The sequence below is a fragment of the Bombina bombina genome, chromosome 1 (assembly GCF_027579735.1).
Source record: "Bombina bombina isolate aBomBom1 chromosome 1, aBomBom1.pri, whole genome shotgun sequence".
NCBI lineage: Eukaryota > Metazoa > Chordata > Amphibia > Anura > Bombinatoridae > Bombina > Bombina bombina.
Window position 1 is genome coordinate 414,433,535 of NC_069499.1, and position 27,819 is coordinate 414,461,353.

The window sequence follows — 27,819 nt, forward strand, 5'->3', positions numbered from 1 at the left end:
TACACGTGCCATTAACCAAGCAGAACTAATTATTTCCCCAAGGTTTTCTGTGTAAATATTTGACTAGGTCATATGTTTAACAAAATAATGTTTCATTGCTTATGAAATGCATTTAATCATTCCAAATGCTCAGACATCATTATACAAGTCTATATGTATGTTTGTACATCAGACACCGACCTATTTTTCCAGGATGAGACCCTTCATGAAAAATAAAGAAGTTTGCTTAAAAGGACATACAATATTTTTTTTCTATCTGTTTTGCAATGCATGCCAAATAAAGTTTCATTTTGACTTGAATACGTGCACCCTAATAGGTTTAAACTTTAAAAGGACATTTCATTTTCATTCATCACACGGTTAGAGTCCACAAGTCATCACTTGTGGGAATTCTCCTCCTGACCACTAGGTGGAGGCAAAAGACACCCCAGCACAATAGATCTTTTTTAAGCTAGGCACGCCCCCCCCCCCCCCACAGCCCACAATCCCATATAGGAAGCGGCTATGGTTTCTGGGCAGCCAAAAGGTTAGAATGTTCCATGCGTCCTAACACCGCTAAAGCCCAGCCCATAGAACGTCCTAATGACGGGACGGGGTTAAATAGAAGCAAAATATTTACTCTTAAAGGGACAGTCAAGTCCAAAAAAACCTTTCATGATTTAAATAGGGAATGTAATTTTAAACAACTTTCCAATTTACTTTTATCACCAATTTTGCTTTGTTCACTTGGTATTCTTAGTTGAAAGAAAATTCTAGGAGGTTCATATGCTAATTTATTAGACATTGAAGCCTCTAATCTGAATGCATTTTGACCACTAGAGGGCATTAGTTCATCTGTTTCATATAGATAACATTGAGCTCATGCACGTGAAGTTACCCTGGAGTGAGCACTGATTGGCTAAAATGCAAGTCTGTCAAAATAACTGAAATAAGGGGGCAGTTTGCAGAGGCTTAGATACAAGACAATCACAGAGGTAATAAGTGTTTTTATATAACAGTGTTGGTTATGCAAAACTGGGGAATAGGTAATAAAGGGATTATCTTTCTTTAATGTAATTGGCAAGAGTCCATGAGCTAGTGACATATGGGATGTACAATCCTACCAGGAGGGGCAAAGTTTCCCAAACCTCAAAATGCCTATAAATACACCCCTCACCACACCCACAATTCAGTTTTACAAACTTTGCCTCCTATGGAGGTGGTGAAGTAAGTTTGTGCTTAGATTCTACGTTGATATGCACTTCTCAGCATTTTGAAGCCCGATTCCTCTCAGACTACAGTGAATGTCAGAGGGATGTGAAGGGAGTATCACCTATTGAATGCAATGGTTTTCCCCACGGGAGATCTATTCATAGGTTCTCTGTTATCGGTCGTAGAGTTTCATCTCCTACCTCCCTTATTCAGATCGACAATATACTCTCATATTCCATTACCTCTACTGATAACTGTTTCAGTACTGGTTTGGCTATCTGCTATATGTGAATGGGTGTCTTCCGGTAAGTATGTTTTCATTACTTAAGACACTCTCAGCTATGGTTTGGCACTTTATGCATTAATATAAAGTTCTAAATATATGTATTGTACTTATATTTCTCCAACATAGGTGTGTCCGGTCCACGGCGTCATCCTTACTTGTGGGATATTCTCTTCCCCAACAGGAAATGGCAAAGAGCCCAGCAAAGCTGGTCACATGATCCCTCCTAGGCTCCGCCTACCCCAGTCATTCTCTGCCGTTGCACAGGCAACATCTCCACGGAGATGGTTAAGAGTTTTTTGGTGTTTAAATGTAGTTTTTATCCTTCAATCAAGTGTTTGTTATTTTAAAATAGTGCTGGTATGTACTATTTACTCTGAAACAGAAAAGAGATGAAGATTTCTGTTTGTAAGAGGAAGATGATTTTAGCAAACGTTACTAAAATCGATGGCTGTTTCCACACAGGACTGTTGAGATGAAGTAACTTCAGTTGGGGGAAAAAGTTGGCAGACTTTTCTGCTTGAGGTATGACTGGCCACATTTCTAACAAGACTATGTAATGCTGGAAGGCTGTCATTTCCCCTATGGGGCCCGTTAAGCCATTTTCTTAGATTAAGTAAAAGAATAAAGGGCTTCATAAGGGCTTAAAAAACTGGTAGACATTTTTCTGGGCTAAAACGATTACTTTGATAAGCATATTTTGCAGATTATAACTCTAAATAGTTATTATAATCTTGGGTATTGTTTTAAAAAAACGGCAGGCACTGTATTGGACACCTTTTTCAGATGGGGGCCTTTTCTAGTCATAGGCAGAGCCTCATTTTCGCGTCACTAATGCGCAGTTGTTTTTGGAGAGCAAGGCATGCAGATGCATGTGTGAGGAGCTAAGAACCACTGAAAAAGCTTATAGAAGGCGTCATTTGGTATCGTATTCCCCTCTGGGCTTGGTTGGGTCTCAGCAAAGCAGATTCCTGGGACTGTATAGGGGTTAAATGTAAAAACGGCTCCGGTTCCGTTATTTTAAGGGTTAAAGCTTTCAAATTTGGTGTGCAATACTTTTAAGGCTTTAAGACACTGTGGTGAAATTTTGGTGAATTTTGAACAATTCCTTCATACTTTTTCACATATTCAGTAATAAAGTGTGTTCAGTTTAAAATTTAAAGTGACAGTAACGGTTTTATTTTAAAACGTTTTTTGTGCTTTGTTGACAAGTTTAAGCCTGTTTAACATGTCTGAACCATCAGATAAGCGATGTTCTATATGTATGAAAACCAAGGTTTCCCCCCATTTAAATTTATGTGATGATTGTGCCATAGTGTCCAAACAAAGTAGGGACAATGATGCCACAGATAATGATATTGCCCAAGATGATTCCTCAAATGAGGGGAGTAAGCATGATACTGCATCATCCCCTTCTGTGTCTACACCAGTTTTGCCCACACAAGAGGCCCCTAGTACATCTAGTGCGCCAATACTTATTACCATGCAACAATTAACGGCTGTAATGGTTAATTCTATTGCAAACATTTTATCCAAAATGCCTACTTATCAGAGAAAGCGCGATTGCTCTGTTTTAAACACTGAAGAGCTAGAGGACGCTGATGATAACTGTTCTGACATACCCTCACACCAATCTGAAGGGGCCAGGAGGGAGGTTTTGTCTGAGGGAGAAATTTCAGATTCAGGAAAAATTTCTCAACAAGCTGAACCTGATGTTGTAACATTTAAATTTAAATTAGAACATCTCTGCGCACTGCTTAAGGAGGTATTATCTACTCTGGATGATTGTGACAATTTGGTCATTCCAGAGAAATTATGTAAGATGGACAAGTTCCTAGAGGTTCCGGTGCCCCCCGATGCTTTTCCTATACCCAAGCGGGTGGTGGACATAGTAAATAAGGAGTGGGAAAGGCCCGGCATACCTTTTGTTCCTCCCCCTATATTTAGAAAATTATTTCCTATAGTCGACCCCAGAAAGGACTTATGGCAGACAGTCCCCAAGGTCGAGGGGGCGGTTTCTACTCTAAACAAACGCACTACTATCCCTATAGAAGATAGTTGTGCTTTCAAAGATCCTATGGATAAAAAATTAGAGGGTTTGCTTAAAAAGATGTTTGTTCAGCAAGGTTACCTTCTACAACCAATTTCATGCATTGTTCCTGTCACTACGGCAGCGTGTTTCTGGTTCGAAGAACTAGAAAAGTCGCTCAATAAAGAATCTTCGTATGAGGAGGTTATGGACAGAGTTCAAGCACTTAAATTGGCTAACTCTTTTATTCTAGATGCCGCTTTGCAATTAGCTAGATTAGCGGCGAAAAATTCAGGGTTTGCTATCGTGGCGCGCAGAGCGCTTTGGCTAAAGTCTTGGTCAGCGGATGTGTCTTCCAAGACAAAATTGCTTAACATCCCTTTCAAGGGTAAAACACTGTTTGGGCCTGATTTGAAAGAGATTATTTCAGACATCACCGGGGGAAAGGGCCACGCCCTCCCTCAGGATAGGTCTTTTAAGGCTAAAAATAAGCCTAATTTTCGTCCCTCTCGCAGAAACGGACCAGCCTCTAATTCTACATCCTCTAAGCAAGAGGGTAATACTTCACAACCCAAACCAGCCTGGAGACCGATGCAAGGCTGGAACAAGGGTAAGCAGGCCAAGAAACCTGCCACTGCTACCAAAACAGCATGAAGGGATGGCCCCCGATCCGGGACCGGATCTGGTGGGGGGCAGACTTTCTCTCTTTGCTCAGGCTTGGGCAAGAGATGTTCAGGATCCTTGGGCACTAGAAATAGTTTCTCAAGGTTATCTCCTAGAATTCAAGGAACTACCCCCAAGGGGAAGGTTCCACAGGTCTCAATTATCTTCAAACCAAATAAAAAGACAGGCATTCTTTCATTGTGTAGAAGACCTGTTAAAGATGGGAGTAATTCATCCAGTTCCAATAGGAGAACAAGGGATGGGGTTTTACTCCAACCTGTTCATAGTTCCCAAAAAAGAGGGAACATTCAGACCAATTTTAGATCTCAAGATCCTAAACAAATTTCTCAGGGTTCCATCATTCAAAATGGAAACCATTCGAACGATCCTTCCCACCATCCAGGAAGGTCAATTTATGACCACGGTGGATTTAAAGGATGCGTACCTACATATTCCTATCCACAAGGAACATCATCAGTTCCTAAGGTTCGCTTTTCTGGACAAGCATTACCAGTTTGTGGCACTTCCATTCGGATTAGCCACTGCTCCGAGAATTTTCACAAAGGTACTAGGGTCCCTTCTAGCGGTTCTAAGGCCAAGGGGCATTGCAGTAGTACCTTACTTGGACGACATCCTGATTCAAGCGTCGTCTCTGTCAAAAGCAAAGGCTCATACGGACATCGTCCTAGCCTTTCTCAGATCTCACGGATGGAAAGTGAACAAGGAAAAAAGTTCTCTGTCCCCGTCAACAAGAGTTCCCTTCTTGGGAACAATAATAGATTCCTTAGAAATGAGGATTTTTCTGACAGAGGTCAGAAAATCAAAAATTCTAAGCTCTTGTCAAGTAATTCATTCTGTTCTTCGTCCTTCCATAGCGCAGTGCATGGAAGTAATAGGATTGATGGTTGCAGCAATGGACATAGTTCCTTTTGCACGAATTCATCTAAGACCATTACAACTGTGCATGCTCAGACAGTGGAATGGGGATTATACAGACTTGTCTCCGACGATTCAAGTAGATCAAAAGACCAGAGATTCACTCCGTTGGTGGCTGATCCTGGACAACCTGTCACAGGGAATGAGCTTCCGCAGACCAGAGTGGGTCATTGTCACGACCGACGCCAGTCTGGTGGGCTGGGGCGCGGTCTGGGAACCCCTGAAAGCTCAGGGTCTATGGTCTCGGGAAGAATCTCTTCTCCCGATAAACATTCTGGAACTTAGAGCGATATTCAATGCTCTCAAGGCTTGGCCTCAACTAGCAAAGGCCAAATTCATAAGGTTTCAATCAGACAACATGACGACTGTTGCATATATCAACCATCAGGGGGGAACAAGAAGTTCCCTGGCGATGGAGGAAGTGACCAAGATAATTCAATGGGCGGAGGATCACTCCTGCCACTTATCTGCAATCCACATCCCAGGAGTGGAAAATTGGGAAGCGGATTTTCTGAGTCGTCAGACATTCCATCCGGGGGAGTGGGAACTCCATCCGGAAATCTTTGCCCAAATAACTCAATTATGGGGCATTCCAGACATGGATCTGATGGCCTCTCGTCAGAACTTCAAGGTTCCTTGCTACGGGTCCAGATCTAGGGATCCCAAGGCGACTCTAGTAGATGCACTAGTAGCACCTTGGACCTTCAACCTAGCTTATGTATTCCCACCGTTTCCTCTCATTCCCAGGCTGGTAGCCAGGATCAATCAGGAGAGGGCTTCGGTGATCTTGATAGCTCCTGCGTGGCCACGCAGGACTTGGTATGCAGACCTGGTGAATATGTCATCGGCTCCACCATGGAAGCTACCTTTGAGACAGGACCTTCTTGTTCAAGGTCCATTTGAACATCCAAATCTGGTTTCCCTCCAACTGACGGCTTGGAGATTGAACGCTTGATTTTATCAAAGCTTGGGTTTTCAGATTCTGTAATAGATACTCTGATTCAGGCCAGAAAGCCTGTAACTAGAAAAATTTACCATAAAATATGGAAAAAATATATCTGTTGGTGTGAATCTAAAGGATTCCCATGGAACAAGATTAAAATTCCTAAGATTCTATCCTTTCTACAAGAAGGTTTGGAGAAAGGATTATCTGCAAGTTCTCTGAAGGGACAGATCTCTGCTTTATCTGTTTTACTTCACAAAAGGCTGGCAGCTGTGCCAGACGTTCAAGCGTTTGTTCAGGCTCTGGTTAGAATCAAGCCTGTTTACAGACCTTTGACTCCTCCCTGGAGTCTAAATCTAGTTCTTTCAGTTCTTCAAGGGGTTCCGTTTGAACCCTTACATTCCGTAGATATTAAGTTATTATCTTGGAAGGTTTTGTTTTTGGTTGCAATTTCTTCTGCTAGAAGAGTTTCAGAGTTATCTGCTCTGCAGTGTTCTCCGCCCTATCTGGTGTTCCATGCAGATAAGGTGGTTTTGCGTACTAAGCCTGGTTTTCTTCCGAAAGTTGTTTCCAACAAAAATATTAACCAGGAGATAGTTGTACCTTCTTTGTGTCCGAATCCAGCTTCAAAGAAGGAACGTTTGTTACACAATTTGGACGTAGTCCGTGCTCTAAAATTCTATTTAGAGGCTACTAAAGATTTCAGACAAACATCTTCTTTGTTTGTTGTTTATTCTGGTAAAAGGAGAGGTCAAAAAGCAACTTCTACCTCTCTCTCTTTTTGGCTTAAAAGCATTATCCGATTGGCTTATGAGACTGCCGGACGGCAGCCTCCTGAAAGAGTCACAGCTCACTCCACTAGGGCTGTGGCTTCCACATGGGCCTTCAAGAACGAGTTCTGTTGACCAGATATGTAAGGCAGCGACTTGGTCTTCACTGCACACTTTTGCCAAATTTTACAAATTTGATACTTTTGCTTCTTCGGAGGCTATTTTTGGGAGAAAGGTTTTGCAAGCCGTGGTGCCTTCCATTTAGGTGACCTGATTTGCTCCCTCCCTTCATCCGTGTCCTAAAGCTTTGGTATTGGTTCCCACAAGTAAGGATGACGCCGTGGACCGGACACACCTATGTTGGAGAAAACAGAATTTATGCTTACCTGATAAATTACTTTCTCCAACGGTGTGTCCGGTCCACGGCCCGCCCTGGTTTTTTAATCAGGTCTGATGAATTATTTTCTCTAACTACAGTCACCACGGTATCATATGGTTTCTCCTATGCATATTTCCTCCTGTACGTCGGTCGAATGACTGGGGTAGGCGGAGCCTAGGAGGGATCATGTGACCAGCTTTGCTGGGCTCTTTGCCATTTCCTGTTGGGGAAGAGAATATCCCACAAGTAAGGATGACGCCGTGGACCGGACACACCGTTGGAGAAAGTAATTTATCAGGTAAGCATAAATTCTGTTTTGCCATAAGCAGGTTTATGTATATTTCCTTTTGCAGACTATCAGTTTAATATTTGGGAAAAAAACATATTTAGGGAAAAAAAATTCTTACCTGTTGTATAGTCTTTTCTCAATTGACTGCTTTTTCATTAAATTACGCGGGCAAAATTAGGCTTGCGAGGGCACAAAATGCCAAAAAAAAATTGTTTGCGTTGTGCGTCATACTTGGCGCCAAACAATTTCATTATTTAAAGCCCCATTCCTAGATGCCTCTTGCCTTTTTTCAAAGTCAGAGGGCTATGCTGTTTGCATTTTTTCCCACTCCTGAAACTGCCATATAAGGAAATTGATAATTTTGCTTTATATGTTTTTTTCTCTTACATTTGCAAGATGTCTCAATCTGATCCTATCTAAGAAATCACTGTTGGAACCCTGCTGCATGATAACAGTTCTACCAAGGCTAAGTGCATTTGTTGTAAATTTGTGGAGATTATATCTCCAGCTGTGGTATGTAATAGTTGTCATAATAAGCTTTTACATGCAGAGATAGTGTCCATCAGTAACAGTACAATGTCTTTTGTTTCTTCAACATCTAATGTACATGATATACCAGTGCATATAAATTTTTTTATTGCTGATACAATTCAGAAGGCTATGTCTGCTATCTCTCCTTCTAATAAACGTAAAAGGTCTTTTAAAACTTCTCATAAAGTTGATGAAATTTCAAATGACCGAAAACATACTGAATTATCCTCCTCTGATGAGGATCTATCTGATTTAGAAGATCCTTCCTCAGATGTTGACACTGACAAATCTACTTATTTATTTAAAATGGAGTATATTCGTTCCTTGTTAAAAGAGGTGTTGATTACATTGGATATTGAGGAAACTAGTCCTCTTGATATTAAAACTAGTAAACGTTTAAATTTTGTTTATAAACCTCCTGTGGTTACTCCAGAGGTTTTTCCACTTCCTGATACTATTTCTGATATGATTTCTAAGGAATGGAATAGGCCTGGTACTTCTTTTATTCCTTCTTCACGGTTCAAAAAATCGTATCCTTTGCCAGCAGTTAGATTGGAGTTTTGGGAAAAGATCCCTAAAGTTGATGGGGCTATTTCTACTCTTGCTAAACTTCCTACTATTCCTATGGAAGATAGTACTTCCTTTAGATAGGAAGCTTAAATCTTATCTAAGGAAAGCTTATTTATATTCTGGATTTCTTCTCAGGCCTGCCATTTCTATGGCTGATGTTGCAACTGCATCAACTTTTTGGTTGGAAAGCTTAGCGCAACAGGAAATGGATCCTGATTTATCTAGCATATTGTTCGCTTGCTTCAAGATGCTTATCATTTTATCTGTGATGCCATTTTTTATATCATCAAAATTTATGTTAAATCTATGTCTTTAGCTAGAGGAGCTTTGTGGCTCAAATCTTGGAATGCTGACATGGTATCTAAGTCTAGATTACTATCTCTTTCTTTCCAAGGTAATAAGTTATTTGGTTCTCAGTTGGATTCGATTATTTCAACTGTCACTGGAGGGAAGGGAGTTTTTTTGCCTCCGGATAAAAGACCAAAGGGTAAATCTAAAGCTTTTAATCGTTTTCGTTCCTTTCGTCAAAATAAGGAACAAAAACCTAATCCTTCCCCCAAAGAATCTGGTTCCAATTGGAAACCTTCTTCAAGTTGGAGTAAATCCAAACCATTTAAGAAATCAAAGCCAGCCCCCAAGTCTGCATGAAGGTGCGGCCCTCATTCCAGCTCAGCTGGTAGGGGACAGATTAAGACATAAGGGCAGATTCTGTCCAAAATGAATGGATTCAGAGTATTGTTTCTCAAGGGTACCAAATAGGATTCAGAGTAAGACCTCTTGTGAGAATATTTTTTTTCTCACGCATCCCAGCAAATCCAGTAAAGGCTTTTCTGAAGTGTGTTTCAGACCTGAAGCTTTCAGGGGTAATCTTACCAGTTCCGTTTCAGGAACAGGGTCTGGGGTTTTATTCAAATCTATTCATTGTCCCAAAGAAAGAAAATTTTGAATAGTTATGTAAGAGTGCCAACTTTCAAAATGGTGACTATAAGGACTATTCTGCCTTTTGTTCAGCAAAGGCATTATATGTCAACAATAGACTTACAGGATACATATCTTGATATTCCGATTCATCCAGACTACTATCAGTTTCTGAGATTCTCTTTTCTAGACAAGCATTACCAATTTGTTGCTCTTCCATTTGGCCTAGCGAAAGCTCCAAGAATCTTTTCAAAGTTTCTCGGTGCCCTACTCTCTGTAATCAGAGAACGGGATATTGCAGTGTTTCCTTATTTGGACGATATCTTGGTACAAGCTCAGTTTTAACATTCTGCAGAATCTCACACAAATCAACTAGTGTTGTTTCTTTAAAAACATGGTTGGAGGATCAATTTACCAAAAAGTACTTTGATTTCTCAGACAAGGATCACTTTTTAGGTTTCCAGATAGATTCAGTGTCCATGACTCTGTCTCTAACAGACAAGAGATGATTAAAATTGGTTTCAGCTTGTCGGAACCTACAGTCTCAATCATTCCCTTCAGTAGCTATGTGCATGGAAGGTTTAGGTCTCATGACTGCAGCATTGGATGCGATCCCCTTTGCTTGTTTTCATATGAGACCTCTCCAGCTTTGTATACTGAACCAATGGTGCAGGGATTATACAAAGATACCACAATTAATATATTTAAATCCCAATGTTCGACTCTCTCTGACTTGGTGGTTAGATCACCATTGTATAGTTCAAGGGGCCTCTTTTGTTCGTCCAACCTGGACTGTGATCACAACAGATGCAAGTATTTCAGGTTGGGGAGCTGTCTGGGGATTTCTGACAGCACAAGGGGTTTGGAAATCTCAAGAGGCGAGATTACAATTCAATATTTTAGAACTCCGTGCTATTTTCAGGGCTCTTCAGGTTTAGCCTCTGTTGAAGAGAGAACCGTTCATTTGTTTTCATACAGACAATATCACAACTGTGGCATATGTCAATCACCAGGGTGGGACTCACAGTCCCCAAGCTATAAAAGAAGTATCTCAGATACTTGCTTGGGCGGAATCCAGCTCCTGTCTAATTTCTGCGGTTCATATCCCAGGTATAGACAATTGGGAAGCAGATTATCTCAGCCGTCAGACTTTACATCCGGGGGAGTGGTCGTTCCATCCAGATGTGTTTTGTCAGATTGTTCCGATGTGGGGTCTTCCAGAAATAGATCTGATGGCTTCTCATCTAAACAAGAAACTTCCCAGGTACCGGGCCAGGGATCCTCAGGCGGAGGTGGTGGATGCATTAGCAGTTCCTTGGTGTTACCAACCTGCTTATATTTTCCCGCCTCTAGCTCTTCTTTCAAGAGTGATTTCCAAGATCATCATGGAACATTCGTTTGTGTTGCTGGTAGCTCCAGCATGGACTCACAGGTTATGGTATGCGGATCTTGTTCGGATGTCCAGTTGCCAACCTTGGCCACTTCCATTAAGGCCAGACCTTCTGTCTCAAGGTCCGTTTTTCCATCAGGATCTCAAATCATTAAATTTGAAGGTATGGAAATTGAACTCCTAGTGCTTATTCATAGAGGTTTCTCTGACTCAGTGATTAATACTATGTTACAGGCTCGTAAATCTGTTTCTAGGAAGATTTATTATCGAGTTTGGAAAATTTATATTTCATGGTGTTCTCATAAATTCTCCTGGCATTCTTTTAGAATTCCTAGAATTTTACAGATTCTTCAGGATGGTTTGGAAAAGGGTTTGTCTGCAAGTTCCTTTAAGGGACAAATCTCTGCTCTTTCGGTTTAATTCACAGAAAGATTGCTTATCTTCCTGATATTCACTGTTTTGTACAGGCTTTGGTCCGTATCAAGCCTGTCATTAAATCAAGCTCTCCTCTTTGGAGTCTTAATTTGGTGTTGAAGGCTTTACAGGCTCCTCCGTTTGAGCCTATGCATTATTTGGACATTAAACTACCTTCTTGGAAAGTGTTGTTCCTTTTGGCCATCTCTTCTGCTAGAAGAGTTTCCGAATTATCTCCTCTTTCTTGTGAATTTCCTTTTCTGATTTTCCATCAGGATAAGGCAGTTTTGCATACTTCATTTACATTTTTACCTAAGGTTGTGAATTCTAACAACATTAGTAGAGAAATTGTTGTCCCTTCTTTGTGTCCTAATCCTAAGAATTCTTTGGAGAGATCCTTACATTCTTTAGATGTGGTAAGAGCCTTGAAATATTATGTTGAAGCTACTAAAGATTTCAGGAAGACTTCTAGTCCATTTGTTATCTTTTCTGGTTCTGTTTAAGTTTTTTCTTTTTCATTATGAAAATAAACTTATATTTTGGGTTGTGGATTAATTTTTTTCAGAGGAAAATGGCTGTTATTATTTTATCCCTCCCTCTCTAGTAACTCTTCGGTGGAGTTCCACATCTTGGGTATTACTATCCCATACGTCACTAGCTCATGGACTCTTGCCAATTACATGAAAGAAAACATAATTTATGTAAGAACTTACCTGATAAATTCATTTCTTTCATATTGGCAAGAGTCCATGAGACCCACCCTTTTTATGGTGGTTATGATTTTCTGTATAAAGTACAATTATTTCCAAATTCCTTTGTTGATGCTTTTTACTCCTTTCTTTTTCACCCCACTACTTCGCTATTCGTTAAACTGAATTGTGGGTGTGGTGAGGGGTGTATTTATAGGCATTTTGAGGTTTGGGAAACTTTGCCCCTCCTGGTAGGATTGTATAGCCCATATGTCACTAGCTCATGGACTCTTATCAGGTAAGTTCTTACATAAATTATATTTTTTAAACAGCACAAAATTCTAGTGTTGACTGTCCCTTTAATATCCAATATTTAAATAACGAATATATAATTTTAATTTTTATAAAATAAATACATCTGCATAATATACTCAGTCTAAACTTTGCTTTGAATCCATCATTATGTCTAGCATTGATTTAGGGTTTAATATCCTTTTAAAGTTAAAGGGACACTGAACACAATTTTTTTCTTTCGTGATTCAGATAGAGCATGCAATTTTAAGCAACTTTCTAATTTACTCCTATTATCAAATGTTCTCTTGGTATCTTTATTTGAAATGCAAGAATGTAAGTTTAGATGCCGGCCCATTTTTGGTGAACAACTGGGTTGTTCTTGCTGATTGGTGGATAAATTCATCCACCAATAAAAAAAGTGCTGTCCAGAGGGCTGAACCAACAAAAAAGCTTAGATACCTTATTTTTCAAATAAAGATAGCAAGAGAACGAAGAAAATTTTATAATAGGAGTAAATTAGAAAGTTGCTTAAAAGTGCATGCTCTATCTGAATCACGAAAGAAAAAAATTGGGTTCAGTGTCCCTTTAAACAGCAATTACTAAACATTTTCTCAGGAAACAAAATGCATATTTGACATATGTAAATGCTGCTTTTTCCTATGCATTTGTGTAAAAATTGTATTTGTTCCACTATCCCCAGAGAGTTCAAAAATCAGTCTTTAACCTAGATGTTCTTCAAAATGCTTTAAATTGTCTATTTGCTGTAGACCCACTCATTTACAGCTAGCCACAATTGACCATTAATTACAGCATAATCAACAAAAACATACTAAAAATGCAATAAAAATTGCTTTGAATTTTAATGGAGCAGTATTTTTTTCTGGCAAATTTAAGTTTCTTGTCATTTCCCTATCCCTTGTGTCATATGGCAGCCATCAGCCAATCATAGTCTCATACGTATATGCACTGTGAACTCTACACATAATCAGTAGGAGCTGGTACCTAAGAAATTATGCAAATAAGACCGTGCACAGTCATCCAAGAATGAGCATCTGTCTTTTTACCATTGTTTATTTGCAATAATTCTTTTTACATACAAATGTTTCAGTGAGAGTACAACTAAACAAACAACTCAACACTGTGGAGCATGATAAATAAAATGTTATACATTGTTGCAAACACTGCTGTCCCTTTGGAAGCTGAGCTTCCAGACATGCAGCCCTTTGTTATGGCTCTGATTAGGATCAGACCTGTGTTTAGATCTGGGGCTCCTTCTTGGAGACTAAATCTTGATCTTCGAGTTTTGCAACAGGTTCCGTTTGAGCTTCTGTATTCCGTTGACATTAAATTGTTATCTTCGAAGGTTCTCTTTTAATTGGCTATTGCCTCTGCGCGCAGAGTTTCTGAGATTGCAATGTGAGCCCCCTTATTTGATTTTTTTATGCAGATAAGGCAGTTTTGCGTACTAAATTATGTTTTCTTCCTACGGTTGTGTCAGATCACTGTCAGGAGATTGTGGTTCCTTCCTTGTGTCCTAATCCTCCATCACTCCTTGATGTTCTATCTTCAGGCTAATAAGGAGTTTAGACAATCTTCCTCTTTGTTGTCTATTCGGGGAAGTGTAAGGGGCAGAAGGCTATTTAGATTTCCCTATCTTTTTGGTTAAGGCGTGTCATCCGCTTAGCTTATGAGACAGCACTAAAGCAGTGGCATCCTCTTGGGCCTTTAAGAACGGGGCCTCAATGGATCAGATTTGTAAGGCAGCTACCTGGTCATCCTTACATACTTTTTCAAAATTTTACAAGTTTGATGTTTTCGCTTCGGCTGAAGCAGCTTTCGGGAGAAATGTTTTGCAGGCCGTGGTGCCCTCAGAATAGGGTCCGCCTCTTCCTTTTTGTTCCCTCCCGTTATTCATTCAGTGTTCTCTGGAGCTTGGGTATAGTTTTCCCAACAGTAAGGAATGAAGCCATGGACTCTCCTTATCTTTTGAAGGAAAACATAATTCCTTTCCATTCTGATAGGGAGAGTCCACGACCCCCGCCCGTTTTGTTTTGTTTTTGTCTATGGGCGGTCACCTATTTATTTTATTCTTCTTGCACCATTTATACCCTAATGTTTCTCCTACTTTTCCTTGTTCCCTCGACAGAATGACTGGGTTAATGATGAAGTGGTAGGGATTTTTAAGCCTTTGGCTGGGGTGTCTTTGCCTCCTCCTGGTGGCCAGGTGTTGTAATTCCCAACAGTAAGGAATGAAGCTGTGGACTCTCCCTATCCGGAAGGAAAGTAATGTATCTGGTAAGCATAAATTATGTTTTTAATTGAGCAGATTTTTTTTCTGCAAAATTTCAAAATGTACTTCAGTTTGCCAGCCCCCTGTATCATGTGAGAGCTATCAGCCAATAACAGACTCGTATATGCATATACACTGTGAATTCTTGCACATGCTTAGTAGTACCTGGTTCATATAAAAATACTGTGCTCAATTTCATAATGAAAGTAATTGGAAAGCCTCTTAAAACTGCATACTCTATCTGAATCATGAAAGCCTCATTTTAACTTTAGTGTCCCTTTAACTGTAGCTCTTTGTGAAGAAGGATGAAGTTGATTTCTGAGCATTAACTGACCCGTTTATTGTACCATCAGGTTCCTGGTGTAGTGAAAAAAACAAGATATAAAAAGCTAAAGTTCACCTTTACTTATTGGTTTTAGTTCTGATCATGAATTCACTCAGGATTGTGTATAGATCCTTAAATTCAAAGGTATATTTTTGATTACATGAAAATTAAAGTTTTAAAGCATTTAGCTGTCACTTTATTAGTGATGGTAAATCCACTAGTGATGGTAAACCCAAGCGTATAAAAAACGCTAGGATTTACTATTACTGAAAGTAAACATTAGATTGAGTCATCACTTACTAAAAAAAAGGTGTCAAACTCACCCTATCTGTGCGGCAAGTAGATTGCTAAAATCGGCGCCTCTGGCCACCCACAGCACAGCGCTCTTCTTCAATGAGGTGACGTGTCCACCTCCAAACCAAATAGGATGTCAGTTGACACGCACAGCTATTGGTTTAGAGGTGGAAACATCACCTCATTGAAGACGAGTAATGTGCCGTGGGGGGCCGGAGTCGCTGAGTTAGCGATATACTTGTGACACATCTAGGGTAAGTTTAACAAGTTTTTTTAGTAAATGGTGACTGTTTATTTTTAGTGATGGTAAATCCTAGCATTTGGTATACGCTTGGATTTACCATCACTTTAATGATTTGCAAAATAACTTAAAAATTCTGGAGAATGTTTATCTTATCTTGCTTAATTGTGCTAGTTAGGGCTAGCTGTAAATTAATTTGTTTCCTACTCTATGCATTCACTGTTTAATTTGTACCTGGTTTAGGCAATTTGCAGTATTTTGAAGGAGCACAATTTTTGCACAAAATGAATGTGTTTTTCTGTAAAAGCAACATGTATAATGTTCTTTTGTATGTTTGTATTACATTTACTAACAATAAATATTTTATATAAAAATCTCCAAAATGTCCATGTCCTTTTAAGGCAGTACTTGCTCAATAATGACACCATCTTAAAATAATAGTGGCTAATATCTAAACAGATTATTAGGAAAATCACTTTTGTTTTAAGCTGCATAATAGACTAAAATTTACATCATATTTTATTTACATTTTGCGTAGCCAAATATAATAAGGGAAGTGTTGTTATTTTTTTCTTTTATTTGTGTATTTTTATGTGGAAGGTTAAATACTTAGTCTTATTTTTATCTTATTTTTGTGCCCACAGCATCACACTAAAAAAGCCCTCTATCTCTCCTCATCTTTCAGAGAGTTTGCTTGGCGTGACCCTGAATTGCCGGAGGTCATTCATATGCTTCAGCATCACTTCCCCTCAGTTCAGGCAAATGCAGCAGCTTATTTACAGCATCTCTGCTTTGGAGATCATAAAATCAAAATCGAGGTAAGGAGGTGTATCACTGGAATTGTGCTCTATAAACATTGTACATTTTAATCTCCAGAGATTTTTGGCATAAACTCAAGGCATTTATTAGGTAAACTTAGACTTCAGATCTTATTTTTTTTTTACATATGTTCGGCACTGTTCTAATGAATCAGAATACCCTTACAAAGTGCTTTGCATGCATAGTATATCCAAACAGGATGGTTGAGAATTATTGGCACACACTAACAGTGTTTGGAGTTTAAAGCTGAGAGGAGAGAAGTGAAGACTATAATTAAATATTCAAATGCATCTGAATTACAATAAATATTAGATTACAGGACCATAATTCTCTAAAGCTTTCCAGCCTATCTATGTCTTGTCCATACTGCATAGTCCCTCCAAGAATTTTAGAAGGATCAATTTTTTTTTCCTTTGAAGACATGTCAAGAGAAAACAATTGACAGATAATGAAATAAATATTTTGAAATAAAATTATACAATAAGTTTGCCAAGTAAAATAGTATACATTCCCCATTTTACCCCAAACAGCACCAAGAGAGGCTACTTTTGTGCCTCAGAAATAAAGAAATTGTGAACATCAAGGGGATTAAAGGGATAGGAAAGTCAAAAATAAACTTGCATGATTCAGATAGAGCATGTCATTTTAAGACACTTTTAAATTCACTTCTATTTTCAAATGTGCTTCGTTCTCTTAGTATCCCTTGTTAAAAAATTAATACGCACATATCAAACACTAGTGGGAGCTGCTGCTAAGTGGTGCCTGCACACATTTGTCTCTTGTGATTGGCTAAATAGATATTTACAGCTTCCTGTTAGTAGTGCAATGTTGTCCTTTCAGCAATGGATAACAAGAGAATGAAGAAAATTTGATAATAGAATTAAATTGGAAAGTTGTTTAATATTGTATGTTCTATCTGAATCATAAAAGAAAGTTTTGGGGTTTACTATCCCTTTAAATTTTAGAAAAAACAAGCTAGGTCCTTCTGATGGTAAACAATAAGTTATATATTAGAATGTATTAGTGGTCCAAAAGAAGAATATGCAATATAAAATATATTAAAGGTTGCTCAGATACCTTCTATAAGTTATATAAAGTGATATTGGTGGTAAAGAAAATAACAAAGGTTACTCTTTGACCTTTGACCACTGCTCAGGTCCACATGTAAGGTATATTGCCTCTAAGCCACTACTGCTAAACAAAGTGTAAAGTTTGTTAGTCAGGTCATATTCAAATAATTTAATGCTTTCAATATCTCTAAAAGGACAAGGATATAGTGTCTAGATTATTGATCTATTTAGTATAATACTATGAATACATTCTGACTATATTATAGATATAAAAATAGTAGCAATAAATAGGTTATCTGTATAAGAAAATAATGAAAAAGCTGGTCAATTGCAATTATTAGATGACTAATATGTTTATAAGGGAACCCCATAATTAGTAAGATAATTTACTCAAGGACAGTGTACTATGAGGTGCCAGTTGTTGTACATAAGTGCTATAATCAACCAGAACCACTGATCTCGGCCGCTGGTCATCAGCTACAGGCACAATCACTGTCAATGTACCGTGGCCACTAGAATTATATACGTCAAAAAGAAGAGGAAAAGAGGGGGAGAATTCTGACATCACTAGTAATAATATAGTCTAGGAGTCATTTTAAGTTCTGCAAATTAAATTTTTCTGTCTCAACATTTAACATAGCAGACACTCTGTATAAGATTTCTAGATTAAACTTGAAGAAGAGATCAACCTATAATAAAGTGTAAACAAATATTTCCTTCTTTTCTGATGAGAGTCTATAGTTTCATAACGTGGCAATAAATGACTATCTCTTTTATGAAAAGAAAAGGAAAGCTGTTCTATATAAACTTCATATTCAAGGAGTGAACAATTGGGAAGCAGACTACTTTTTTTTAATCTGTTCTGTCAGACGAATGGGTTCTTCATCAAGATACATTTGACTCCATTTATTCTAAATTGGGTTTTACCATGTATAGATCTAATGGCGTAAAAGCGGAATCAGAGCTTCAAGCATATTGTGCCAGATATAAAGACTCCAAAGCCCTATGCTAGATGCCTTAGTTTATCCCTGAATATTTCATTTAACGTTCCTGTTTTCCCAATTTGCTCTTCTTTCAAGAGCCATTGCAAGAATCAAACAGGATTCGGCTTCAGTTAGAGAACAGTTTTCCTTCTCTATTCATAACAGAAAGAGACATTTCTTTCCACATATTATGAAGCTATGGACTCTCATCAGCCCGAAGGAAATAAATTTATCAGTAAGTATAAATTCTGTTTTATATTATAAGGAGAGAACAATAAAAAATTGAGTTAACCAGTCTAAACCTGTAAGGATTGTGTCCCTAAAGGAATCTACATTAAGATTAACCTCCATTTGGATATTCCTTTGTATCACATGCTTGAGGATACTGGTAGATCAAACAGATTTCAAGATGATGTCAATTAAAGGTCACATATATAATTCTTGTACGGTGGTCTTCAAGAGCTCTTAGAGATGCTCCCACATTGGATAGCTGTACGAACACGCCCCCTTTATTAGTTTCTTAATTATAAAATGCTTGTGGTGTTTTGTGTTCTAAAAAAAATATTTTTATTTCTTCAAGAACAGTTGTAAATCATCATTCAGAGCTCCACAATCAAGTAAACCTCTTTAATGTCACTTTTCTAAGAGCAAATTGTTATTACATGTAACCGGCAATATATACAGGTAGATATTTTAAATAAAAGAATCATTGTTTATCTTTCTAGGTGTGTAGGTTGGGAGGTATAAAGCATCTGGTTGACCTTTTGGATAACAAGGTCTTAGAAGTTCAGAAGAATGCTTGCGGAGCTTTGAGGAACTTAGTCTATGGTAAATCTACTGATGAAAATAAAATTGCTGTGAAGAATGCAGGTGGCATTCCAGCCTTGTTGAGACTACTGAGAAAAACAAATGACCAAGAAATACGGGAGCTTGTAACTGGTAGGTATCAAGCCATGGAATGTAAACAGCCATATAAAATGCACAACATTAACTTGTGTAATTATCCATCATTTAGCAATTTTACAATTAGTTTAGGAGCTCATAATACCTTTTCTCTTGTAAGATGTATCAAGTCCACGGATTCATCCTTACTTGTGGGATATTCTCCTCCCCCACAGGAAGTGGCAAAGAGAGCACCCACTGCAGAGCTGCCTATATAGCTCCCCCCTTAGCTCCACGCCCCAGTCATTCTCTTTGCCTACTCTTAGTAACTAGGAAGTGCAGAGCGAGTGTGGTGAAAAAATGTTAGTTTTTTATTTCTCAAGCAAAAGTTTGTTATTTTAAATGGTGCCGGTGTGTACTATTTACTCTTTGGCAGAAAAAGAGATGAAGATTTCAGCAAGGAGGATTATGATCTTAGCACTTTGTAACTAAGATCCACTGCAGTTCTCACAAGGGCTGAAGAGTACAGGAAAACTTCAGTTGGGGGAACGGTTTGCATGCTAAGCTGCATATGAGGTATGTTCAGTCTATGTTTTTCTAGACAGACAGTGTTTATTCTAGAAAAGGCTGGCAATATCCCCATGGGGAAAGGGTAAGCTGTATTCAGACACTTGGATAGGAATTTCAGCTTGCTTGAAGGGCTCATTTGTTACTGGTGACACTTTTAGGAAAAAACATTTTTTGTTTGTTCAGTAAATGATGCAATTATAACGTTTTTTGAAGGGACTGAAGGGGTCATTGTGGCTTGTGTTAGGGTTTTTTTTTAACCCACATGGTTAATTAAGAGACACTCAGGTGTTTTTCTAATAGGCCTCAAAACATAGAGTGAGGTGGGAGGGGCCTATTTTCGCGCCTCAGTTGCGCAGTTTCTTTTCCTTAAGAGTCATCCAACTGCTTTTCTAGAGGTTCCTGCTGTGTTTGAGGGTTGTAAAGGAGGTTTTTTCCCCACAAATCGTTCTGAAGGGCAGGTAGGCGCCACAGCAGTGCTGTGGCAAGGTGCAGAAAGTCTTTTTTACCGGTTTTGACGTTTTTTCAATCTGGTTTTTCCATTAAGGGGTTAATTGTTTATTTGCATAGTTGTGCAAAGTTACTAAGGCTGTAAGATACTACTGTAAAAATTTGTTAAGTTTACTGCTTTTTTACACTGTTTTGCAGAACTTGTGCAGCTTTTTTTTCTCTTAAAGGCACAGTACCGTTTTATTTCTAAGTATTATTTACTTTGATTACAGTGTTTTCCAAGCTTGCTTGTTACATTACTAGCCTGTTTAACATGTCTGATACCAAGGAAAATCCTTGTTCAATATGTTTGGAAGCCATTGTGGAACCCCCTCTTAGAATGTGTCCCAAATGTACTGATATGTCTATAAATTATAAAGAACATATATTAGCACTTAAAAATAGAGCAGTAGATGATTCTCAGTCAGAAGTAAATGAGGGTTCACCATCTAGCTCTACCCAAGTGTCACAACCAGTAACGCCAAGTACCTCTAGTGCGTCACATTCATTTACTTTACAAGACATGGCCACAGTTATGAATACAACCCTCACTGAGGTTTTATCCAAACTGCCTGGTTTACAAGGAAAGCGGGACAGCTCTGGGTTAAGGAAAAATGCTGAGCCGTCTCACGCTTTAGTAGCCGTTTCTGATATGCTCTCACAATGCTCTGAAGGGGCGAGGGATTTGTTATCTGAGGGAGAAATTTCTGATTCAGGAAAGACACTTCCTCAGACAGATTCTGATATGACGGCCTTTAAATTTGAGCTTGAACACCTCCGCTTATTGCTTAGGGAGGTATTAGCAACTCTAGATGATTGTGACCCTATAGTGGTCCCAGAGAAATTGTGTAAAATGGATAGATACTTAGAGGTTCCTGTTTACACTGATGTTTTTCCAGTCCCTAAGAGGATTGTGAATATTATTGCTAAGGAGTGGGATAGACCAGGTATTCCGTTCACTCCCCCTCCTGTTTTTAAGAAAATGTTTCCCATATCTGATACCATAAGGGACTCATGGCAGACAGTTCCTAAGGTGGAGGGAGCTATTTCTACTCTGTCTAAGCGTACAACTATACCTATCGAGGACAGTTGTGCTTTCAAAGATCCTATGGATAAAAAAATTAGAGGGTCTCCTGAAGAAAATTTTTGTTCATCAAGGTTTTTCTCTCCAACATATTGCGTGCATTGTTCCTGTAACGACTGCAGCTGCTTTCTGGTTTGAGACTCTAGAAGAGGCTCTTCAAATGGAGACTCCATTAGAGGAAATTATGGACAAAATTAAGGCACTTAAGTTGGCTAATTCTTTTATTACAGATGCCGCTTTTCAACTGGCTAAATTAGCGGCAAAGAATTCAGGTTTTGCCATTTTAGCACGCAGGGCGTTATGGCTTAAGTCCTGGTCTGCTGATGTGTCATCTAAATCTAAACTTTTGAACATTCATTTCAAAGGTAAGACCCTATTCGGGCCTGAACTGAAGGAGATTATTTCAGACATCACTGGAGGGAAAGGTCATGCCCTCCCTCAGGATAGATCAAATAAGATGAGGGCCAAACAAAATAATTTTCGTTCCTTTCGGAACTTTAAGAGTGGTCCCGCTTCAGCTTCCTCTGCTACAAAGCAAGAGGGGAATTTTGCCCAATCCAAGTCAGTCTGGAGACCTAACCAGGCTTGGAACAAGGGTAAACAGGCCAAGAAGCCTGCAGCTGCCTCTAAGACAGCATGAAGGGGTAGCCCCCGATCCGGGACCGGATCTTGTAGGGGGCAGACTCTCTCTCTTCGCTCAGGCTTGAGCGAGAGATGTTCAGGATCCCTGGGCTTTAGAAATTGTGTCCCAGGGATATCTTCTGGAATTCAAGGGCTTTTCACATTTCTCGTTTGTCTGTAAACCAGACAAAGAGAGAGGCGTTCTTACGCTGTGTAGAAGACCTACATACCATGGGGGTGATTCGCCCAGTCCCAAAGGAGGAACAGGGGCTAGGGTTTTATTCAAACCTGTTTGTGGTTCCCAAGAAAGAGAGGAACTTTCAGACCAATCTTGGATCTCAAAATTCTAAACAAGTTCCTCAAAGTTCCATCATTCAAGATGGAGACTATTCAGACTATTCTACCTCTGATCCAGGAGGGTCAATATATGACTACCGTGGACTTAAAGGATGTGTATCTACACATCCCTATTCACAGAGATCATCATCAATTCCTCAGATTCGCCTTTCTAAACAGGCATTACCAGTTTGTGGCCCTTCCTTTCGGGTTGGCTACGGCTCCCAGAATTTTCACAAAAGTGCTAGGGTCCCTTCTGGCGGTTCTACGACCACGGGGCATAGCAGTGGCGCCTTATCTAGACGACATCTTAATTCAGGCATCGACTTTCCAGCTAGCCAAGTCTCACACAGACATCGTGTTGGCTTTTCTGACATCTCACGGCTGGAAGGTGAACATAAAAAAGAGTTCTCTCTTCCTCTTACAAGAGTTTCCTTCCTAGGGACTCTGATAGACTCGGTAGAAATGAAAATATTTCTGACAAAGGTCAGAAAGTTAAAACTCTTATCCACTTGCCGAGCTCTTCATTCCATTCCTCGGCCATCAGTGGCTCAGTGTATGGAGGTAAACGGACTCATGGTAGCGGCAATGGACATAGTTCCTTTTGCCCGTCTACACCTCAGACCACTGCAACTATGCATGCTCAAACAGTGGAATGGGGATTATGCAGACTTATCTCCTCAACTGCATCTGGACCAGGAGACCAGAGATTCTCTTCTCTGGTGGTTGTCTCAGGACCACCTGTCTCAGGGAATGTGCTTCCGCAGGCCAGAGTGGCTTATTGTAACAACAGATGCCAGCCTGCTAGGCTGGGGTGCAGTCTGGAACTCCCTGAAAGCACAGGGCTTATGGTCTCGGGAGGAAGCTCTCCTCCCGATAAACATTTTAGAACTGAGAGCGATTTTCAATGCGCTTCAGGCGTGGCCTCAGCTTGCTGCAGCCAAATTCATCAGGTTTCAGTCGGACAACATCACGACAGTAGCTTATATCAATCATCAGGGAGGAACAAGGAGTTCTTTAGCGATGATGGAGGTAACCAAAATAATCGGGTGGGCAGAGGATCACTCTTGCCATCTTTCAGCAATCCACATCCCAGGAGTAGAGAACTGGGAGGCGGATTTTCTAAGTCGTCAGACTCTTCATCTGGGGGAGTGGGAACTCCATCCGGAGGTATTCGCCCAGCTGATTCAGCTATGGGGCACACCAGAATTGGATCTTATGGCGTTTCGTCAGAATGCCAAACTTCCTCGTTACGGGTCCAGGTCCCGGGATCCCAAGGCGGTACTGATAGATGCTCTAGCAGTGCCTTGGTCCTTCAATCTGGCTTATGTATTTCCACCGTTTCCTCTCCTCCCAAGTCTGGTTGCCAGAATCAAGCAGGAGAGAGCTTCGGTAATTCTGATAGCTCTTGTGTGGCAACGCAGGACTTGGTATGCAGACCTAGTGGACATGTCCTCGGTTCCACTGTGGACTCTGCCAATGAGGCGGGACCTTCTAATTCAAGGCCCGTTCACGCATCCAAATCTAATGTCTCTTCGTCTGACTGCTTGGAGATTGAACGCATGATTTTATCAAAGCGTGGTTTCTCTGAATCGGTCATTGATACCCTGATTCAGGCTAGAAAGCCTGTCACCAGGAAGATTTATCATAAGATTTGGAGCAAATATCTTTATTGGTGTGAATCCAAAGGTTACTCGTGCAGTAAGATTAGGATTCCTAGAATATTGTCTTTTCTCCAAGAAGGTTTGGAGAAGGGGTTATCTGCTAGTTCTCATAAAGGTCAAATATCTGCTTTGTCTATTCTACTTCACAAACGTCTGGCAGATGTCCCAGATGTTAAAGCATTTAGTCAGGCTTTGGTCAGAATCAAGCCTGTATTTAAACCTGTTGCTCCGCCATGGAGCCTAAACTTAGTTCTTAAAGTTCTTCAAGGGGTTCCGCTTGAACCTATGCTTTCCATAGATATTAAGCTTCTATCTTGGAAAGTTTTGTTTTTAGTAGCTATCTCTTCGGCTCGAAGAGTTTCTGAGCTATCTGCTTTACAATGTGATTCCCCTTACCTTGTTTTCCATGCAGATAAGGTGGTTTTTACGTACCAAACCTGGGTTTCTTCCTAAGGTTGTTTCTAATAAGAATTTCAATCAAGAGATTGTGGTTCCTTCTTTGTGTCCTAATCCTTCATCTAAGAAGGAACGTCTGTTACACAATCTTGATGTGGTTCGTGCTTTAAAATTCTACTTACAAGCAACTAAATATTTCCGTCAAACATCTTCTTTGTTTGTTGTTTATTCTGGTAAACGGAGAGGTCAATGGGCTATGACTACCTCTCTTTCCTTTTGGCTGAAAAGCATCATCCGTTTGGCCTATGAGACTGCTGGACGGCAGCCTCCTGAAAGGATTACTGCTCATTCTACTAGAGCTGTGGCTTCCACATGGGCTTTTAAAAATGAGGCTTCTGTTGAACAGATTTGTAAGGAGGCGACTTGGTCTTCGCTTCATACTTTTTCCAAATTTTACAAATTCGATACTTTTGCTTCTTCGGAGGCTATTTTTGGGAGAAAGGTTCTACAAGCAGTGGTGCCTTCTGTTTAAGGTCCCTGTCTTGTCCCTCCCTTCATCCGTGTCCTAAAGCTTTGGTATTGGTATCCCACAAGTAAGGATGAATCCGTGGACTTGATACATCTTACAAGAGAAAACATAATTTATGCTTACCTGATAAATTTATTTCTCTTGTGATGTATCGAGTCCACGGCCCGCCCTGTTTTTTAAGACAGGCATATATATTTTTATTTTTAAACTTTCAGTCACCACTGCACCCTATGGTTTCTCCTTTTTCTTCCTAGCCTTCGGTCAAATGACTGGGGGGTGGAGCTAAGGGGGGAGCTATATAGGAAGCTCTGCTGTGGGTGCTCTCTTTGCCACTTCCTGTAGGGGAGGAGAATATCCCACAAGTAAGGATGAATCCGTGGACTCGATACATCACAAGAGAAATACATTTATCAGGTAAGCATAAATTATGTTTTTCCTGTACTTCTCAGATTTACGTCAGCTAAATGGGCTATTCCATTAAGCGTGCATGTGGCCATTTATGTGAAAATGCAAACGTGAAGAGACTTGAACAAAATGAATTCCCTATAAATCTATTCATTAAATAAAATGAAAGGACATTGCAGTATACGTTGAAGCTTTTATTCTGTACTTACAGGGACATGAAACCAAAAAAATGTCTTTCTTGATTCCAATTGAGAATACGTTAAGCAAATTTCCAATGCACTTATATTATCCAATTTTCTTCATTCTTTTGGTATCCTTACTTGAAAAGCAGCAATGCATTACTGGGAGCTAGCTAAATGCACTGGGCCGGCCAAAAGAAAAAATCTAGCAGCTCCTGAGCCTCCCTAGGTATCTATTTTTACTATGGATACCAAGAGAACAAAACAAATTAGGTAATAGAAGTTCATTGAAAAGTTGTTTAAAATCATATGCTCTATCTGAACCATAAAAGAAAAAATTTGGGTTTCATGTCCCTTTAAGTATGCTGTAAATTGCTTGAGCCAGCTTCATATACTACACAGTTATTGCCTAGGGCAGTGCATAAACTCATGTGCACTACAATTGGCAATGTGTAGTATTTTGCTGCATACCTTAAATCAGTGTTTTTCAACCAGTGTGCCGTGGCACACTAGTGTGCCGTGAGAGATCCTCAGGTGTGCCACGGCAGACTGACAACAGTGAGGGGGTGTCCTTCTTTCAAATTTTGAAATATTGGGAGGTATGTGACAGGCTCATCAGGCATCATTTACAACCATGACATTGACATTCATTCACAGACAATCATTATGATTGTTTGTGAATGACTGTCAATATGTCATGTATAATTTGTAGGAGCCATGGCATGACAGCACAGTACAGTGTATGTGTGTGTGTGTATATATATATATATATATATATATATATATATATATATATATATATGCTGTATATATATCCTGTATTAGGCTACAATGTGTGATTTTGTAAAATGTTGGTATGGTGGTGTGCCACAGGATTTTTTAATGTAAAAAAGTGTGCCACGGCAAAAAAAAGGTTGGAAATCACTGCCTTAAATGACATTAAACACTTCTTTGTGCGTACAAAAAGCCAAATATCCTCTTGTACAAGTGAAACAAACTTTAGATTTGCACAGCTCTTAAGTGTGTTTCACTTGCTCAACAGGATATTCGGAGCCAAATACAGAAGACAGACTCCTACTTCCGTATTTGGCAGTGAACGAAACTGGCGAATGCACATCTCTATTGCTTTGTCCCACGCTCAATAGAGAGGCATAAAAGCAATATCTGTAACCTAGGTTTTCAAAATGCTGCAAATTGCCTAACAGCTATTTGATTTGCATTATTTGTTGGTTATTTGCCTTGTGGCCCCTCTAGGGTGCGTGGGATAAAGTACAATTTTTTAAAAAAAGCAAGAGGTGTTTATTGTCCTCTTGAGGTTGCAGAATTTGCTTTTTGGTTTCTCTAGGGACCATGGGGCAAGCACAATTTTTTACATCATCATTGTAATTTGCAGCAAATTTATATTGCAACGTTTAACTTTCATTCATTGATACATTTATAGGAAATTCAAGTTTAATGTGCCTTTAAATGACAACAGCTAAATAAGATTTTCATGAAATGGTGAATTATACTAGAACTGCCAATACATGATTACTATTGTTTTGTGCAATGTGTTCCCTATGTAATTTTCATTTTTATTCATCTCTAAAGCCAAGCATTTTGATTATTTTAGCGTAATTGATAAATCATTGGTACTCTACAAGTTACTCATCACACACTGAATGAATTTAAAGCAGTACTCAACCTCATTATTTCAAATGTTTTTAAACTTTGTATAGTGAATAGATATAGATATTTGCAAACATACAATTTTAAACGTTCACTATAATTTACCAGTCAATAGTATTTTCATAGTTAAAGGGACATTAAACATTTTGAGACTGTAATATAAAATATAATTATTTGCACTAAAAACTTTGCAATATACATGATTTATTTTGCAGTTTGTCAGATTTCCAATTCCCTTCTAAAGGGTAATCGGCAAGACCATGTTGAAACCTAGGTTTCCACAATATATTGACGTCTGCTCAGGGCAATTAGATAAAGTGTGCTAATTGTGCTTGTGTGCAATTTTACCCTAGTAAATAAAATAGCTATATTTACACTCAAAAAGGGGGGCAAAATAAATATTCAACATATATTGCAAAGTTGTTTCACTATGTATAATAACGCTTTGTATATTACAATCTCAAAGTGTTTGTGTCTGACCCTTTTATAGTCCATACTAAACTAATATGTTTACCCTAGACAGGGAAATGTTAGAAACTGGATCCACCCATATTTAAAACAAATACTTTATTTTTATTATTTTATTATCATCTTATGATAGTTTACATTTGTTAATAGATGCCGGTTTTAGAAGCCATCTCACTGCAATACTATGTGTAAAAGTAGAGAAATTGTTAATACTTCCACC

At 39.2% G+C, this 27,819-nt stretch overlaps 1 protein-coding gene across 7 annotated transcripts in view; it reads left to right on the forward strand.

The window, feature by feature from the left end:
• The window catches only part of PKP4 (plakophilin 4), a 784,378-nt gene that overhangs the window by 586,539 nt on the left and 170,020 nt on the right, over positions 1 to 27,819 (forward strand). For all 7 annotated transcript variants that reach the window (XM_053698322.1, XM_053698321.1, XM_053698324.1 and 4 more), the window contains 2 exons: positions 16,125 to 16,257; positions 19,037 to 19,250. In XM_053698322.1, coding sequence (XP_053554297.1) covers positions 16,125 to 16,257; positions 19,037 to 19,250 — 347 coding nt within the window. The remainder of the gene's footprint in view (positions 1 to 16,124; positions 16,258 to 19,036; positions 19,251 to 27,819) is intronic.